Source organism: Erythranthe guttata, chromosome 1 (assembly GCF_056151865.1).
Source record: "Erythranthe guttata isolate IM_541 chromosome 1, IM_541, whole genome shotgun sequence".
Taxonomy (NCBI): Eukaryota; Viridiplantae; Streptophyta; class Magnoliopsida; order Lamiales; family Phrymaceae; genus Erythranthe; species Erythranthe guttata.
Genome location: NC_142533.1, coordinates 4,003,654 through 4,023,355, shown reverse-complemented (window position 1 = coordinate 4,023,355; position 19,702 = coordinate 4,003,654). Strand labels below are relative to the sequence as shown.

At 34.5% G+C, this 19,702-nt stretch overlaps 2 protein-coding genes across 2 annotated transcripts; both read right to left on the bottom strand.

Annotated features, from left to right (window-relative positions):
* Positions 1-10,836: 10,836 nt before the first annotated feature.
* LOC105973821 (Pentatricopeptide repeat (PPR) superfamily protein) lies at positions 10,837-14,233 on the bottom strand. Its single transcript, XM_012998872.2, has one exon. It carries the CDS (start codon positions 14,205-14,207, stop codon positions 11,247-11,249), a length of 2,961 nt encoding a protein of 986 aa, XP_012854326.2. The 5' UTR covers positions 14,208-14,233; the 3' UTR covers positions 10,837-11,246.
* A 980-nt stretch (positions 14,234-15,213) lies between these two features.
* Positions 15,214-17,484, bottom strand: LOC148772618 (stress response NST1-like protein). The gene is made up of 2 exons (XM_088817809.1): positions 17,198-17,484; positions 15,214-16,669 (listed from the first exon to the last, which is right to left on the bottom strand). The coding sequence occupies exon 2, from the start codon at positions 16,532-16,534 to the stop codon at positions 15,389-15,391; it is 1,146 nt and encodes a 381-aa protein (XP_088673935.1). The 5' UTR covers positions 16,535-16,669; positions 17,198-17,484; the 3' UTR covers positions 15,214-15,388.
* Between the last annotated feature and the right edge of the window lie 2,218 nt (positions 17,485-19,702).

The following is a 19,702-nucleotide window of genomic DNA, read 5'->3' as shown; positions in this document are numbered from 1 at the left end:
TATTTTTAGGGAATATTGCACATCACCCCCTGTAAAGTTCTAATTCTTTTGCACATTACCCCTCAATTTTTTTAAACAATTGCACTTCACCGCTTATAAATTCCCTAGACAAAATGCACTTCACCGCTTATAAATTTCCTAATTTTGCACTTTCCCCCCTAAAAATTCAAAAACAGGATATTTCCACTTCGAAATATTATTATGGTTGCACTTTGACTCATAAGACAATTTTTTGAGGGAATTGTGCAACAAAAATAACATTTAAAGTGGCAACGTGAAACAAAAAATTGTTTTAAAGGGCAACATGTAACAAATATAATATTTAAAGGGGCAACATGCAAGAAAAATATTCAATTCAGATGAATAATCCATTGGAATTTTGCTGTCAGGGAATGTGCAACAAGAATAACATTTTGAAGGGGACATTCACTTTTAAAAATTTGAGGGGGTAAAAGGCGAAAATTAGAAATTTACAGAGGGTTTGCAATTTGCCCGATGTATTATTCATCGGAATTGAGTATATTTGTCCACTTTGCCCTATTAAATGTTAATTCTTGTAGCACATTGCTCTTTAAAATGTTATTTTTATTTCATAATGCCCTTCAAAAATTGGTTTATGGTCAAAGTGCAAACAAAATAATATTTCAAAAGCAAAGTATCATTTTTTGAATTTTAGGGGGAATGTGCGAAAATAGAAAATTTTATAGGGACTGAAGTACATTTTATCCTTTATTTTAATATATAATATTTAATTGTGACTGGGATTAGGGTTCTTAGAAAGATGAGAGGGAGTGTTCTGGAAAGAAGTTGACAGGCTGCTAACTGTGTGTTTGTTTTTCTGGTTTGTTCTTATCTTCTTGTACAGAGTGTCATAGGATTATCATTTAATTATTAACTAATCTTGTGTTTATGTTAATCATGCTTTTGATTAGCTGGTTTTGGGCCCGATTAATTCCAACTAATCATTAAATTATTAATATTTTGGCAGCTCAGCAGCTATCTACAAGATTAGGCCATAACTTGTTAATCGATTAATTTTCTAGTTTGTGTGGAATATTCTTCAGTTTGTATTCGTTTTAACCCATTCGAGCTTCGTATTTTGAAACAAGATAATTATAATATGTCTCTCTTAACTTGTAAATAATAAATATCAAAAACTGTATTTTTGCACAAAATGAGGAGAATTTTCCACGTAATGTAGAAAATTTTGTTGAATTCGACACCATAAATTAAGATGGGCGTGTAAGAAGATTTATAGTTAATAGGCGGGTTGTAATTATCGAAAGATAAGAGGATTTTTTTTTCATAATTTAACCTTAGGAAGTGATAATAATTTACCCCATTTAAAATTGTGCAATATTTGCAATTTATTATTTGATAATAATGATTATAGTGAATTTGCCATAGAATATTGAAAAATGATTAAATCAAGTTAGATTCGTGAATATTATAATATGTGATAATTCTATGTTTAAGATATGTTAACAATGAGATTATTATAGTGTACATTTGTAATTGAGATTGTTAAAATTGATTAACATTATATCATTCGTAAATATTGTAACATTGTTGACTGCAGAGCATTGACCCATGCTTAATGACCAATCATATAATATTACTTGATTTTAAATATGTTTTTATTGTATTTGAAATGCTATTTGAGCTTAACTAAATCAATGACAAAATTATAAATTAATTATAAAAAAAATCAATATGCTCGAGTCGGCTAGACTAAAACGTTAGCGTGAGTTCGGCAGCAATTGTCCATATGGGGAAGGAAGGCTCAGGTGTGGGCGGCCCCCAATCGAATACCGTGGAAATAAGGCTAGGATCTGAGTATTTTCGTGACATCAATTGATTTTAAGATAACTGGTAGCGTCTGTGGTCCTATAAGTGATATCAAACTCAATGTCACGAGTTCGATTCCGCTATTGCTGAGGGGAGATTGTAGTTCCGAGTTTGGCAGCAATTATCGACGCCGAGGTTTCATTTAATAAATATAGGCAAAAGAAAAACCGAAAATGAATGATGATGGACAACTCATATTTAAGAGATGATCACATGGCTCAGTTTCACCTTTCCAGTAAATTCAACAAAAAAACCCAATAATATTGTTTTTCTGCAATTTCCCATTTTTCTTTTTTTCTTCCTTTTTTTTGGGCATACTTTGATTAATATTTGGTTAGGTAAAATTGCTTCACTATATATAAAAGTTAAAACCATGGAAAAGGATGTTCATATTTAAAAATTTAGTAGGACGGAACTCGAAAACATGAATTACGAAAATTCTATTATTTAACGTAATATATCGAGATGAAAATGACACTGCAAAAATAAATAATCGTCTAGTTTGGAAGAAAATAAAATATTTGCGAAATATATTTTAGGTGGTAGCTAAGAAACATTTAAGAAATGAAAATGGACTCTGCCTCTCTTTTTTTCCTAAATAATACATGAGAAAAAAATACCCACAAAAATAAAAACCCATATATTTATTTGCGTTGATGAGGTAATTTTGCTTTAGCAATAAAAATAATGAAATTAAATTAGTAGGTTTTTTTTATCGTTAATTAAATTAGTGGGGGTTGTTTAATTATGAGGTTAGGAGGTCATTAGAAAGGACTAAGGATCACTCTTATCGAACGGATATACATGAAGACAAGAATTAGATATGTGTCGCATCCACATATGCAAGTTGGAACGGAAATTTTAATTTTATCCGTTTTGATCCGAAAAGTTCTGATTCTTGAACAATTTTTTTTATTCTAATTTTTGAAATTTTGATTTCTGAATTTTTCCGGTTTTTCTGATTTGGAATTTGAATATATAAAAATAAAGTGAAAATTTCAATTTCTAATCCGATTTAATTTACGAAAAAAATTTCCATTTTTTAACCATCTTTTAACAGAACTAACTAACTATGCATAACGAAAATACACACACCCATATGTGTGTGTTTTTATTTATTTTATGATTGTATAATGAATTGTATTGCAAAACAAAGAATTTACCTAGTGTTAAGGTAACAATGTAAAGCAATGCAGGTTGAACAAATAGAAGTCTAATAAATTTTTCACTTTCCAGTGATTATTACCGTTGATATTCAATTTGATAACTGAGATGTTAAATGTCGTGGTTTCAATTTTACTAATACGGTTTTGACTTTGAACGTGATTTTTACCATCTTCTAATTTGATTTTGGCAGAATTCCAAACGCGAAAATTGTAGTCCTTTTAGTTAGTTTTGTAGTCCAACTTGAATCAGCTACATTAGCTGCCGGATAATAAAATTACGAATGAATGAGTTTCATTTTGAATTTTAGATAACTCTGAATATCAAAATTGTGGACAATGTTCATTGACTCGTGCATATCTTTTTCGACCAATATCCAATCGTGATTCCATGATAGAAGAAGAAATACCAATGTCCAATACTATTATTGTGCATTTTATATTTTGGGTGGCCAAAAATTGAAAATTAAAAATTACGCCAATTCTGATCCAAAATTTTCATGTATTGGAACCAAAATTTTCATCACAATTTCCGAAATTGCGATTTCCCCTTGGAACAAAATTGGAACTCATTTTTCACTTCCTAAAAATAATTGGAATTTTTCAACAAGGGCTAATTCTAATCCGATTCGACCGAATTACACCTTTGCGTACGAGACAAAATAATTCCATCGCATTAAAAGTAGCCAAATAATTAAAAAAAAGTGCAGTTAAAAAATAAAATGAGAAGAATAATTACAAAACAGTACAAAAGCAGTAATCTCCATGTGTTAATATATTATAATAAAATTACAATCAATTTCACCATTAACACAACATAGTGATAATAGGGCAACAAATAAAAAAAGTTAAGTGTGAACACTTCAATGCTTGGTTTTGCTTTTAACTAGAAGCTTACTAGAAGTCCTTCTCTTTTAGAATTTTGTAGAAATACAATTGTTTGTAGTGTTGTAAAAACTAAGTTCCACTCGTAGATTACGATGATCATCATCGTTCATCGAGAAGGTGAAGTTGTATAAATTAAATTAGTGAAAAATAAGCTCTTAATTTGGCAACTCCCTGCGATAAACGTAATTGTGAACAGTATCATGCGATGTTCATTTTCGAGTAAGTAGTGAACCGTAAAAAGCAACGAAAAGCAAGTTTTCAAATAAATCTTTTACCAAATTTTTTTACTTGCCTTGTCTTTTTTGCTGGAACATAAAAGATAGTACCATGCAACATTTTTATTTTTGCAATGCATTTGTTGCCTTGCTAGTTCATGTTCATATCATTTTTTGGCTGTTGTTTTTGGGTGACACACAAACTGAATTTGGCATATATATGGCTAATAACTTTAATAGCCGCATCTTTTATGTATCTTTATTAATATATATATTATAGATAAATATTGTATTATTGGTATGTATATCTCCTAGTTTCCTTGTGTAAAGGGTTAGTGTTTTCACACATGTAATATATATATCACAATAAACGTGAGAGATATTTTATTCTCTCTTCTCTCCAAATATTCTCCTTCTATCATGGTATCAAGCCAAAAACCCTAAGCCGCCGTTTCTCTCCTTCTTCAAATTTTTTTTCGTTCTGTCTTCTTCTCTTCATCCACCATGGCCAACGAAACACCAACACCGACCATGATTTCCAACCCTTTTCACCTTACTCATGCTATATCTAACATCAAAGCTCTTATTCCTGTAACCCTGGATATTAAAAATCCGAACTATCAAAAGTGGAGCCATTTCTTCATCATCACCGCAGGCCGCTTCTGCCTCACCGATCTGCTTCTCGGAAACAAAAAGCCCAACAACATCTCCGCCGATGAATGGCAACGAGCGGATTACCTCCTCCAATATTGGATCTATGGCACCATAACCGAGGACCTCTCAAGCATGGTTCTCTCCAAAACCGCGATGGCTCATGATCTGTGGAAGGCCCTCGCCTCTCTCTTTATAGACAACGAAGACTATCGGGCCATCCAACTCGAAGAACAGTTCAAGTCCCTCAAGAAAGGATCTCTTTCGATCCATGATTATTGTCAACTTCTCAAAACCACTGCCGACAACTTGGCAGACGTCGGCAACCCCGTGTCAGACAAGCAACTCGTCATCCAAACCCTCCACGGTCTACCAAAACATTACGGGACCATTGTCAATCTAATCTCCTTCCAAACTTCGTTGCGATCTTTTCTCCAAACACGTTCACTACTCCAGATGGAAAAACATCGCATTGCTGAACCGGAGCAGACCCCTACTGTTCTCTACGCATCTCGCCTCAACAGTTCCAACAGTTGGCCGAACAATTCCAACAGTTGGCCCAACAATCCCAGTAATTATCGAGGTGGTGGTTCTTGGCGCAATCAGCGAGGTGGCGGTCGCACAAACCGTCGTGGTGGTCGTGGTCAGTCACGACATCCGATGCAACACTACGGTTATAATCAATTTCATAACCAATCGCAACCTTGGCGGGCCCCTTATACGCCTCAGACATCTTCATCGATTCTTGGATCCCCCCAAGCGCTACCGCCCTCCTTGCTCACACCACACCTGTCTCTTCTACTACATGGCATCGTCGTCTCGGCCACCCGGGAAACCCTGTCATGTCTCGTTTCTTTTCTTCCAATTTCATTTCTAGTACCAAAGACCCACGGGAGTCTCTTTGTAATGCTTGTCAATTAGGCAAACATTCTCGCTTACCTTTCTTTACTAGTCATTTTATTACCGTTGCACCTTTTTAAATTATTCATGCTGGTTTATGGACCTCTCCTATTTCTTTCTAGTATTTATGGTTTCAAATATTACATCGTGTTAATAGATGATTTCACCCACTATACATGGACTTTCCCAATACACTATAAATCTGATGTTTTTTCATTGTTCCAACAGTTTCACAAACTTATACAAACCCAATTTCAACACCCCATTAAAGCTTTACAATGCGATAATGGACGTGAATTCAAAAACACCGATTTTCAAACATACTTTGCCAAACACGGTATCTTACACCGTTTCTCATGTCCCCACTCTTCACCTCAAAACGGACATGCCGAACGCATGATCCGCACCATCACAAACATGATCCGCTCACTTCTCTTTCAAGCTTCCATTCCCCCAACCAATTGGGTTGAAACCCTTCATATGGCCACACATCTCATCAACATCCTCCCTACCAAATCCACACAAAATCGCACGCCCCATGAATCCCTATACAAATCAAAACCCACCTACTCTCACCTTCGTGTCTTCGGTTGTCTCTCACTAGGACAAAACACGACACAGGCGACGAAAAATTGCGACGAAAATGACTCAGTTGCGACGAAAATTGCATGTTTGCGACGCAAAATATTCGTCGCAATGATGGTCCAAAATCGTTGCTCTGTGTCTCGTCGCAAATACTGCGACGAAACTGTTTTCCGTCGGTCCGTATGCGACGAAACGGTTAAATCGTCGCAATATTTAGATTTTCCTAGAATATTCATTTTATTTTCTATTGCGACGATACATACTCTTTTCGTCGCAATATATTGCGACACTAAAGTCATAATCATCGCAAATAATTTAGATTTTTTGCGTCAAAATATTTGATTTCGTTGATACACTAAAGTCAATTTGCGACGATAGTGGATCCATAATTTGTCGCATATCTGTAGCTATTGCGTCAAAATATATTTGGTCCCAAAATAAATATCCTAATTTGTCACAGATCTGTTATCCTAATTTAACCGCCACCACCCCTCACAAACTCGCCCCTCGCTCTACTCCTTGTGTCTACCTTGGTCACCCCTCATCGCACAAAGGCTATCGTTGCCTCGATCGGTCAACCGGTCGAATCATTATCTCCCGTCATGTGATCTTTGATAAAAGTCGTTTTCCATTTGCTGAATCCACCGACTCATCCCACAACTCCCCCACCTCTAATATGACCGAACCCCTGCACCCACTTCTCTTCCTTCCTCAGCCTACACAAGTCCAACCCACTGTCTCACACAACTGTCCCAACAGTTCGTCCAACAACAGTACAGAACCACCTACTGTCTCATCCAACTGTCCCAACAGTTCGTCCGACAGTCCTCCATCAACTACACCCATGCCCCTCCACCCGACTGCACCTCCACACCCAGCAGAACCACAGCCTCCCCCTCCCGCTTCCTCACCCCCACCCAACCATCCTATGTTGACACGCAGCAAGGCCGGTATTCACAAGCCCAAAATCCCATTTTTTCTTACCGTGTCTACCTCATCCCCAACTCCCACTACATATCGCCATGCCCTCCTTGATCCAAACTGGCGTATGGCCATGCTTGATGAATATACTGCTTTGATTAAAAATAACATATGTGATATTGTGCCCCGCCTCCCTTCTACTAATGTTATCAGTGGCAAGTGGTTATATAAGCAGAAATTGAAGGCTGATGGTTCATTGGAACGATATAAAGTACGATGGGTTGTTCGCGGTTTTGATCAACCCCCTGGTATTGATTTCGATGAAACATTCAGTCCGGTGGTCAAACCAGCAACTGTTCGGACAGTTCTCAGCATTGCCACATCTCACTCTTGGCCGGTCCATCAACTCGACGTTAAGAATGCCTTCCTCCACGGCAATCTCTCTGAAACAGTGTACTGCGAACAACCACCGGGCTTTGTCGACCCTACTCGTCCCACTCATGTATGTCGTCTTCGAAAGGCTCTTTATGGTCTCAAGTAGGCACCACGTGTGTGGTACAAGAGATTTGCTGGCTACATTACCTCTCTTGGATTTATCGAGTGCAAATCGGACACCTCCCTCTTTGTGTATCGCACTGGATCTAAGGTTGCTTACCTCCTCCTGTACGTTGACGACATAGTTCTGACAACTTCCAGCGCAGCCACTCTTCAGTCCATCATTACCAAACTCCACCAAGAATTTGCTATGAAGGACCTCGGCCCCCTACACTACTTCTTTGGCATATCTGTTACACGCTCGTCCGAAGGAATGGTCCTCTCTCAACGTAAATATGCCGAGGAGATCCTTGAACGTGCTAAGATGACCTCATGCAATCCGTGCCTCACCCCAGCGGATACCAAAACAAAGCTTTCTGCCAACTCTGGCCCCTCTGTCGCCGACCCTTCACTCTACCGAAGTCTTGCCGGCGCTCTTCAATATCTCACTTTCACACGGCCAGACATCTCTTATGCCGTGCAACAAATTTGTCTTTTCATGCATAAACCAAAGGAGGCTCACATGGCAGCCCTCAAAAGAATCTTGCGATATCTTCGTGGCACTCTTGACTACACGCTTCACTTCTACCGCTCTAGAGACTTGTCTCTCATTGCGTACTCTGATGCCGATTGGGGTGGATGCCCTGACACTCGCCGATCCACTTCGGGCTATTGTGTCTTTCTAGGCGACAACCTTATCTCCTGGTCCTCTAAACGGCAAGTGACAATTTCTCGCTCAAGTGCGGAGGCCGAATACCGGGTTGTAGCTAATGCCGTTGCTGAAACGACATGGGTGCGTAACCTCATGACCGAACTACTCTGTCCACCGACGAAAGCAACCATTGTCTATTGCGACAATATCAGTGTTGTCTATCTGTCCGGCAACCCGGTCCAACATGTGCGCACCAAACACATGGAACTTGACATACACTTTGTTCGAGACAAAGTCGCCTTGGGACACGTTCGTGCCCTCCACGTCCCGTCCACACATCAGTTCGCTGACGTCTTCACCAAAGGACTTCCGGGCCCCTCTCTTTCGAGAATTCGTCTCCAGTCTGCATGTTAGCCCATCTCCCGTTTCGACTGCGGGGGTATAATAGCCGTATCTTTTATGTATCTTTATTAATATATATATTATAGATAAATATTGTTTTATTGGTATGTATATCTCCTAGTTCCCTTGTGTAAAGGGTTAGGGTTTTCACACAGGTAATATATATATCACAATAAACGTGAGAGATATTTTATTCTCTCTTCTCTCCAAATATTCTCCTTCTATCAAACTTCATATGTATACATCATAAGCTTCTAATAAATTCATATATATGGCTAATAACTTCATATGTATACATCATAAGCTTCTAATTTCAAATATTATGTATACTTTGAAATAATAAATACTTGGATCTAAAATCAAATATCACAAAAAGAAAAGTCCAACAAGTTGTCAGCGGATGCACTCTATACAACCGCATATAACCAGCTGAATCACGAGCCGAAGAAAGCAAACTTCAGGGTCAATGGGAACAGTAATCTGCACTTGGTGACACCATGTGTACTTAAGCATAAGATTTTACCTATGATGTGCCCGATCATTTGAATGATTAGCATTGACCCCTCTATTAGATGTCGAAGATCACGAAGATATTTGGTCTTCCATTATTTCAATATCTCTCGCACCAATTACATGTTCTTCATCCTTCATTTTCTTCTTTTTATTCTTATACTTCCTTGCCTTGTTTGTGGTGCTTTCAAATAAAAATAAAGGTTAGTTTTGAAGATAACATGTTAATCATCATTATATTATTATTATTATTATTATTATTATTATTATTATTATTATTATTATTATTATTATTATTATTATTATTATTATTATTATTATTATTATTATTATTATTATTATTATTATTATTATTATTATTATTATTATTATTATTATTATTATTATTATTATTATTATTATTATTATTATTATTATTATTATTATTATTATTATTATTATTATTATTATTATTATTATTATTATTATTATTATTATTATTATTATTATTATTATTATTATTATTATTATTATTATTATTATTATTATTATTATTATTATTATTATTATTATTATTATTATTATTATTATTATTATTATTATTATTATTATTATTATTATTATTATTATTATTATTATTATTATTATTATTATTATTATTATTATTATTATTATTATTATTATTATTATTATTATTATTATTATTATTATTATTATTATTATTATTATTATTATTATTATTATTATTATTATTATTATTATTATTATTATTATTATTATTATTATTATTATTATTATTATTATTATTATTATTATTATTATTATTATTATTATTATTATTATTATTATTATTATTATTATTATTATTATTATTATTATTATTATTATTATTATTATTATTATTATTATTATTATTATTATTATTATTATTATTATTATTATTATTATTATTATTATTATTATTATTATTATTATTATTATTATTATATTATTTATTATTATTATTATTATTATTATTATTATTATTATTATTATTATTATTATTATTATTATTATTATTATTATTATTATTATTATTATTATTATTATTATTATTATTTATTATTATTATTATTATTATTATTATTATTATTATTATTATTATTATTATTATTATTATTATTATTATTATTATTATTATTATTATTATTATTATTATTATTATTATTATTATTATTATTATTATTATTATTATTATTATTATTATTATTATTATTATTATTATTATTATTATTATTATTATTATTATTATTATTATTATTATTATTATTATTATTATTATTATTATTATTATTATTATTATTATTATTATTATTATTATTATTATTATTATTATTTATTATTATTATTATTATTATTATTATTATTATTATTATTATTATTATTATTATTATTATTATTATTATTATTATTATTATTATTATTATTATTATTATTATTATTATTATTATTATTATTATTATTATTATTATTATTATTATTATTATTATTGTGAAGGTAACATCAATTTTAAAATTTTGGATTTATAGCTAAGCTCAAGTTCTTTCAATTTTTTTTATTTTTCGTTTCCTATTTTAATTGAGCAATTTATTCTAAAAAAAAAAAAAAAAAAAAAAAAAAAAAAAAAAAAAAAAAAAAAAAAAAAAAAAAACATTACATGGACTTTGATTATGTACCGAATACATAGACAACTTTGTTTTAAATTCATTTTTTTTATAATTTTGAATTTAGAGCTAAGCTCAACTCATGTCAATCTAACTATTTTTTTCCTCACTAAAATTGCACAAACAAACATTGAAAAATACAACCCGGAACCGGGTGGATCCAATGGGTCCAGAATCGGCCCCATAAGCCGCGGTTCCGGTTTGCATATTCCCTCTTGTCGACCCGCCGCTTCCGACCCCTGAACCGGCGTGTTACAACCCGTCGGCATGTCTATAGGAGAATCGATTGCACAATTTATCCGACTACATCCAAAGAAACTTTACTACTTCCAGGCACTTTCGTAACTCCCTTCTCTGTCATCTTCTTCCTCACAAGATCAACACCGTCCCAATTCCCCGACGCTGCATGTATATTCGAAAGCAGCACATAAGGCGAAGAACTTTGCGGCTCCAATTCAATAAGCTTTTCCGCCGCACGTTTTCCCCTTAAATCATCCCCATGCAATCTACATGAGCTTAGATAAGTCGCCCATATCATAGAATCTGGCTCGACGCCCATCTCATCGATAAACTTCTCAGCCTCATCAAGAAAGCCCCACCGCCCAAAAAGATCCACCATGCACGCACAGTGATCCACTCTTGGTGGGACCCGGTAAACCCTAATCATACTATCGTATATCTCTCTCCCTTCGGAAACCATTCCCGAATGACTACACGCAGTTAGCACACCGAGGAAAGTGACTTCGTCGGGACTCACGTTTGCCATTTTCATCTCTTCGAAAATCTCCAAAGCATTTTTTGCGTAGCCGTTTTTCGCGTATCCGACAATCATTGAGTTCCACGAAATCACATCTTCCTTGGTAATCATTTCGTTAAACACTCGTGAAGAACTTCCCATGTCACCGCATTTAGCGTACATATCCACAAGGGCGCTTCCGATTAGCTCGTCTTTATCGTAACCAATAAAAAAGATCAAAGAGTGGATTTTTCTACCGTCTTCTAAAGAAGATAAACTCGAGCACGCTTTGAGTACGCTAGCAAATGTGGCTTGGTCCGGCATCGCGTTATGACAGCGCATTTCTTGGTACCAAACTAACGCCTCTTCTCCACATCCGTTTTGTGCGTTTCCTGATATTAAAACTGTCCATATTATCGTGCTTTTCCGATGCGGGAGCTCAGAAAAAAGATTAGTTGCATCGCTGTTTCTTCGAGCAGTCATGTACATTCCCAACAGAGAAACGGCTAAATATTCGTCGTTGTATGTAAAGCCAAGCTTCACAATACAACAATGGATTTGTCTTCCGAAATACAGGTCGATATTATCGGAGCACGCCTCCAAAAGTGTGGCGAAAGTAACTTCCGAGGGTTTCAGCCCATCACAGAGCATATTCTTGAATATATATGCAGCCCCCCGTAAGCTAAGTTGAGCATGGCCAGAAATTAAAGCGTTTACACAAACGACACTTCTTTCGGGCATGTGAGAGAAAAGCAAAGTTGCAGCTTCGACTATTCCACACTTGCAGTACATGTCGATGAGTGAGCTCCCCGCGTAAAGGCTTTTCTCTAAGCCGTATTTGACGAGATAACAATGCACTTGCTTACCCTTGCAAAGATCTTGCATCTTTGCCATAGCACTTAGTATACTAGCTAAAGACACCTCGTCGGGTGAAGTCATCTCTGACATCATCCGACGGAACATGAAAAAGGCTTCTTCTTCCTTTTCTTCCTGCACGTAACCGACAATCATTGCATTCCAAGAAACGATATCTCGATTTCCAATTCGCTCAAATAGTTTTCTCGCTATAATCAGAGAGCCGCATTTGGCATACATGTCGAGTAATGAATTCTGCACGTATAAGTTTGCTCCGAATTCGTTCTTGATAATAAACGAATGCAACTGTCGCCCTGTATCTTTATTTCCTAAACAAGCACAAGCACTCAGCACGCTCGTATAGGTGTATTTATCGGGTCGGAATCCAGAAATTTTCATACTCGCGAATAACTCCAAAACTTCACGAGCGTGCCCGTTTTGAGCGTAACCTCCAAGCAATGCATTCCATAACACATCATTCTTATCTTCGAGCCCATCAAACACTGCCTTTGCTGCCTCGATTTTCCGACACTTGGCATACATGTTAACTAAAGAACTCCCTGCATATACATTGGAATCGAGACCACGCTTCACCGCCCAAGAATGTACTTGCGAGCCGTATCTAAGGTTAGCTACAGCAGCAATCGCACTCAATATACTTCCTAGTGTAGAACGTGTTGGCCCCACGTCGGCTCTGACCATATTCTTGAAAAGTTCGATAGCTTCTCCCACGTAACCAGCTTTTGCATACCCAGATATCATTACATTCCATGCCACAGCATTTGGGTTAGGCATTTGAGCGAACAGATGACGAGCTTCCTCGAGCCTTCCTTGCCCCACACAAGCGCTCAAAACAGTCACAAAAACTACAGTGTCTGGAACAAGACCAACATTTTGCATTTGCTCAAAGATTTCGATCGCCTTCGTAGTCGAACCAGCTTGAGCAAACCCTGAAATAATCGCGGTCCAAGAAACAGTATCAGGGTCCACCGCACCATCGAATATCCTCTTAGCAAAAAGCAGATGACCACATTTGGCGTACATATCAATCAACGCACCCTCGCAATATGCATCGGATTCCAGCCCTGTTTTGATAACAACACAATGCACTTGCTTCCCAAGCTCTGCATCCATCGAAAACTTAGCACAAGCCGACAAAACAATCGCAAACGTGAACTGATTACCTACCACCCCACAACCCCACATAGAGGCGAATTTCTCCAGAACATCTTCAAACAACCCTTTACGAGAGTTCATACTCAGAATCGAATTCCACGCCAATTCATCCCTTCTCTGGAGGTGTGAAAATACCTTTTCCGCGTAATCTGCGTGGCCACATTTGGCGTATAAATCCAAGATGGAGTTGCCCAATTTCCCATCTTTTGAAATGCCAAACGTTAAGACGCGAGTGTGAATTGCTTTCGCCGTCTTTAAAGAAGCACTGTGTCTGTGAGGCATTGTGTCGAGCAGTTGGCGGGACTGGATTTTCTTGCATTCTTGCAAACATATTTTCAGTAGATTGTTGTAGAAGTAGAGTTCTTGCAGTGGTGATCGATGGGTTTGAGGGTGTTCTACAAGATGGGTTGTTGAAAATTTGAGTTGGTGATTCGGAGTCGGAGAGTTTGATTTTAGGCGCTGCAACTTTATACGAAATCTTGGCAGCATTGGCTCGCAAGTGGCTGAAGGTTGTGTTTTGTAGTTCGTAATATATATATAAATATTTTTTTATTCGACATGTGTGTAAATTCCCAATTTTTTTTATTTCGAATAATATTTTTAATTCCCAATTTTAAAAATTCAATTTTCGATTTTTCAATTTCTTTTTGGAACGAAATTTGAATGTATATTAGATTTTGAATAAAAAAATTCGAATTTCTTTAATCTTTTAATTTCAAATTTTTACAGTTCCATTTTGTTTTTAATGTAATTGCAATTAGTTTTTCACTTTAAAAAAAATGAATGTAATGCCACTGTTAATTTCGATCCGATTCGTCCAATTTTTTCAGGGAAGAAAACTTGAATTTATTCATCATCAATCTTAGAGTTTACAATATTCTGAATTACACTGGGCAAAGCGACGGAAGGTAGGGCCCGTTAAATGAAAGTCGAACTCTCTTCTTGCATCAAAATATTGCATAATTTTTCGATTAATATGTTTTTCTAAGAAAGCACTTTGTTTTATATTCAACATTGAAATGTATACTTAGTCCATTTTATAAAATGTTTGATCAAAATATAATCCACTTTTTTATTCATTTATACATAAATAAAAAAGAAAAAAAAAAAACGGAAAAAATCAATTTAATCCTTCTATTAACAAGGAAGATGACGGGACGGGTATTAACCGTATCACAAATGCTATACCGAATGAAATGCACCCGGATCATATGTACACACATGCATATATTAGATTCGTACATGCGCGGATATCGAGACACGAACTTCACCAAATATAACATAGAATAAACCGTATAAAATGATTTACCCTATAGTAAATTACAATTATAAATCAAGAGATGTACTTTCCTAAAACAAAAAATTAACATCTCCAATAAATCAAGTAATCTACACAAATCAAATTAATAGGACTTTCATTCAATATATAAAGATTTGCATAAGGCGTATGATCTTTTCTTTTACATAAATAAAATAAAATATAAATAAAATAAAATAAAATAAACTCTTTCACATATTATTATTAAACTTAATCCATCGGTAACACCATCTCTAATATCCACTGTAACTGCTATAAATTCCAAAAACAGCACCAAATTTCAGTCAAAATATCCATTTCTAAAAGTTTAATTAAAAAAAAAAAAAAAAACCACTCCATCTCGATTTTCTACTTAATTTTCCTTTCTCGAATTAGCCCGATAAAATTGGCCATCTTTAATGTCACTCGGCCTCAAAGACGCAAATTCTCCATCAAGTTTACGAGGCAAGAAAGTGCTTATCCCGTTTGGGAAGAAAACTCGTTCCGACGAAGCTCCAATTCCCTCCGGAAATCTCACATTACCGCAATCATTATTCATCCTCATTTGCACTTTACTATTATCCACAAACATATTCGATCCGTTTCCCATCTTTTGGTGTACGGGAATCGGAAATCCAACCGGCAAACTTCCTCCCGCCTGAGAGAAGTTCTGTCCTAACAATCCCACACTTCTGTGATAAATGTCCGAAAATCTTCCGAACAACCGTTCTTCTGTCTGCAGCTTCCCGTTTTCGATATCCGAACAAACAAGATTATTCCTCTGCGGTTTTGAAACGACCGTAGGTAAAGTCAAGTACGGCGAAGAAACCACTTGATCAGAAGAAGAACCGTTCCCTAAATTCATACGGGGATTTGCAGATTGTCGTAATATGTCGCCATCCGTAGATTTACGTGCATGGGATGCCACGTGGCTTATCACAATCTTGTCGGTTGGTTTCGCGCTCGTTTTTGTTCGATTTTTAGATGGCACTTTTTTCTTGATTGGGTTCAGATTCGACGACTTGGAAGAAGCAACCAACTTCGCCATTTCTTGTCTCATTCGAGCAAACATGTTTTCTCGATCGACTTTGAGTTCTTGAATTAAGGAATCGCCGAAGATCTTGAGATCTTTAAACATCACCACGCCTTCGTTAGTGGCGGCGTTGAGGGTTTTTTTCCTCTTCCCCTTTGGTTTCTTCTTCGGCACGCTTTTCGATTTGATTTTCGTTCCGGAAGGTTCCACAGGCTTCGGCTCGCTTTTCGATTTGATTTTCGTCCCCGAAGGTTCCACAGGCTTCGGCTCGCTTTTCGATTTGATTTTCTTTCCGGAAGGTTCCACAAGCTTCGGCTCGGCGGTGTTGCGCATCTGGCTTTGTGGGGTGTCGGTTTTTTCGTCTTTGTCTTCGAGCAAAATTAAATCTTTTGAATTTGATTTCGACTCGTCGCTCGAAGTGTCTGCATCGACCTCCCGCCTTCTGAATTCCCATCTCTGATGAAACTTGTCGTCGTTGTTCGTCATCGAAAACGCACCTAATTGACTAAACAAGAAACTCAAGTATATGAATGCACCACCTCTCCTTTTCTCTCTCTCTTATCAATCATCAATGTTGATAAACACACCTCACTGCATCACCTCTCTTTAAATCATCACGTGCTACAAATGAAAGTGTCCAGAAAAAAAAAAAAACAGAGTTAATGTTGTTGTTCCTGTAATAGAAGAATCTTGAAATTCGGACATGGATAAATTGTCATAATCATAAAATAATTCCAATCATCTTTATGAAAAAATTAAATCAGATTTGAAAACCCTAATTAAGGTAACATGATATACATTTCTGTGTGTGTGTGTGTGTGTGTGTGTGAGAGAGAGAGAGAGAGAGAGAGAGAGAGAGAGAGAGAGAGAGAGAGAGAGAGAGATTTCAAATGCCCAAAAAAAAAATTCCAACTTCAAAAATCCCTCAAATGTATCTGATTAGCAGCGAGACACATAAGTACAAACCTCAATTCCTCGAAGCAATCGTCAAAACAAGAAACACACACAATCACACACACACACACACACACACAGAGCAACATATACAGAAAGACATACATGAATCTTGAAAAACCATTAAGAAAAAAACACAGCAAAAAAAAAGGGTTCTTGAAGAAAGCATGAAAAGAAACAGAGAAAATGGCTCACCATGAAAACACAGCAGAGAAGAACAAACAAGAAAAAAGATGGCTTTTTTTTCATCAACCCCCAACTTTTGCACCGTCACTTTCTCTCTCTACTCTCTCTCTCTAAAAGAATGAGAAGGAGATTATGGTCACAAATCTGCATTTATTTCGAAGCACTCACTATCAAAAGGGGAAGGAAAAGATGTGATTTTTAAGGTTTCCCTATGTGGGCAAAATGCTTTTGTTTCTGTATTTGGGGAATTGGAAAATTTAATTTAATAAATATTAAATAATTTGTTGGCAGAAGACAAGTAAATAAGCACAAGTTATGGTGTCTTATAAATACACAGATAAGAGATGAATCCCATTTCATTTATTACAGTAATTTATTTGTTTTTATATATCAAATATAATAATTTCACAATATTACAATAATATTTATTTTATATATATATATATATATCAAATATTATATTTCATGAACCTACTTTAAGGATTTTCCTTTTTTTTGTATTTTTTATTTGACGGTTGAACCTCTTCTTTAATGATTAGATTAATATTATCTTGGAATGTATAATTGATTAATTGTATTCTTCTTTCCAAATAATAAATAAATCAGATTGTTGTTACATTTTACTCCCATACCATAAAATATTTTCAGCAAAATTTTAATGATTCTATCTTTGTTTTTATTTTAGTGAAATTTGCACACAAAAAAAAAAAAAAAAAAAAAAAAAAAAAAAAAAAAAAACCGATGTAATTCCGTTAGCAAAAAGAATCTGCGGGTTTTTTTTTTTTTTTTCCGATGAAAGTATTTTGCTCGTTAGCTAAAAGTCTTTGAGAATAATGCGAACTTATCTCGTAAATGGTGTAGGCGTGTTTATTAATAATCCATAATGCACCCATGGAATATTCTCACCGTCGAGAATCGACTGTCAATTTAAAAGGGTTTGTTGTCAAATTTCAAAGTTTGTTATAACTAATTTTAAGAATTTCATTACATATTTTGGCAAGTTCACTGTCAGTTTTCATCGTAATTTCGCTGCAACTTTCAGATGTTGAGTATCAAATTTTCAACCAATTCAAGAGTTTGTTGTCATTTTTTAGCACATTTTCATAATTTCACTACTATAATATGTTAAAAAAACACTCAATTTTATAAGTTCGTTGTCATATTATGTTGAAAATATTCACTTTCTAAAAGGTTGTTACCAAATTCCAGCCAATTTTGGGAATTTCACTAACAATTTACATAAATTTACTGTCATATTTTGTTAAAACTAATTTTCAGAAGTTTGCTATTTATTTTCAATATTTTTCTAGTTTATCTTAAGTGTGTGTGCATGGAGTGATAAAAGAAATTGTAAAATCCTATTAAAATGTAAATCTTAATTATTAAACTACAAAAAGATATTAAAAATTGCCATACATAGCAAAAAATAGTTAAAAGAATAATCCTTCTAGAATTTAAAATTCTAACAACAAAAAATTTTTCTACTAAAAATTATTATAATTTCAAATATTACCACAAATACATAAAAACACGTTGGCCTAAGTAATTTCAAATAAAACGAGCTTCCAATTTGTCGTTTTGCTTCAAATAAGTTTGATCACACTTCAGTTATAATGATAAATTAACGGGTAAGATAGTCATAAATAATGTTCGAAAAGTAGTCAAAGGACTTTTAGCTAATAAAAGTTCGAGCGAATAACTTTTAGCTGAAAAAATATATTATCGTGTAATGTCAATAACTATTGATTGTTACCTAATTTTCCCTTTTAGTTTAATATCACGTGTTGCAAGCTCACATGATTACTTACTCGTTTCAATTCATTTTAGTAAGATTCTCGCCTCTTTTTTTTCTTCGTACGATCTCATTCGATTCAATTTATTGTACGTCTATGTTCACACAATAAATGTGTCAATGTGATAGTGAGATTCGGTGAGAGATCGATGGTTCGAAATTAATGTTTCGTACAGTGAACAACTCGTGTCATTAATTTTACGTTCTTTTGCTCCATCAACTGGACTGCTCTTATTGACTTGTATATAGTTTATATGAAAATGCCACGTATGATATAGATGAGTTTGATGATTGACTATTATTTATTTATTTTTTAAAATATTATTTATTTATTTTGTAGATTGATGATTTAATAACTTGGGAAAATAAAAATGCTCATTTTCCAAATTGGTATCTACAATAGGTGGGCTTGAGTGGATACCTACGTGGGCTCGTGAAATAATATATATATATATAACGTGGACCGTATAATTGGGCCGGATTAAATTATTACTTCTTAGTACATGCACACGTGTCCTCTATTATAAGGGTGAAAATTAAGAAGGCAAATTGCGGTCACACCCTTAAAGTAATATTAAATTACGAACAAATCCTCATGTTTAAGAAATTACAAACACCCATCAACTATGTATTGTTTTGCAATTTCAATCTTACGGTGTCAAATTTACCAGTGAATAAAGGGTTTTTTTCGTAAAAAAATATTTAGTTGAGGGATAGTTGTA

Bases quoted from the DNA above. Each gene is read 5' to 3' on its own strand.
- LOC105973821 (XM_012998872.2), bottom strand. From the start codon at position 14,207: ATGCTGCCAAGATTTCGTATAAAGTTGCAGCGCCTAAAATCAAACTCT.
- LOC148772618 (XM_088817809.1), bottom strand. From the start codon at position 16,534: ATGACGAACAACGACGACAAGTTTCATCAGAGATGGGAATTCAGAAGG.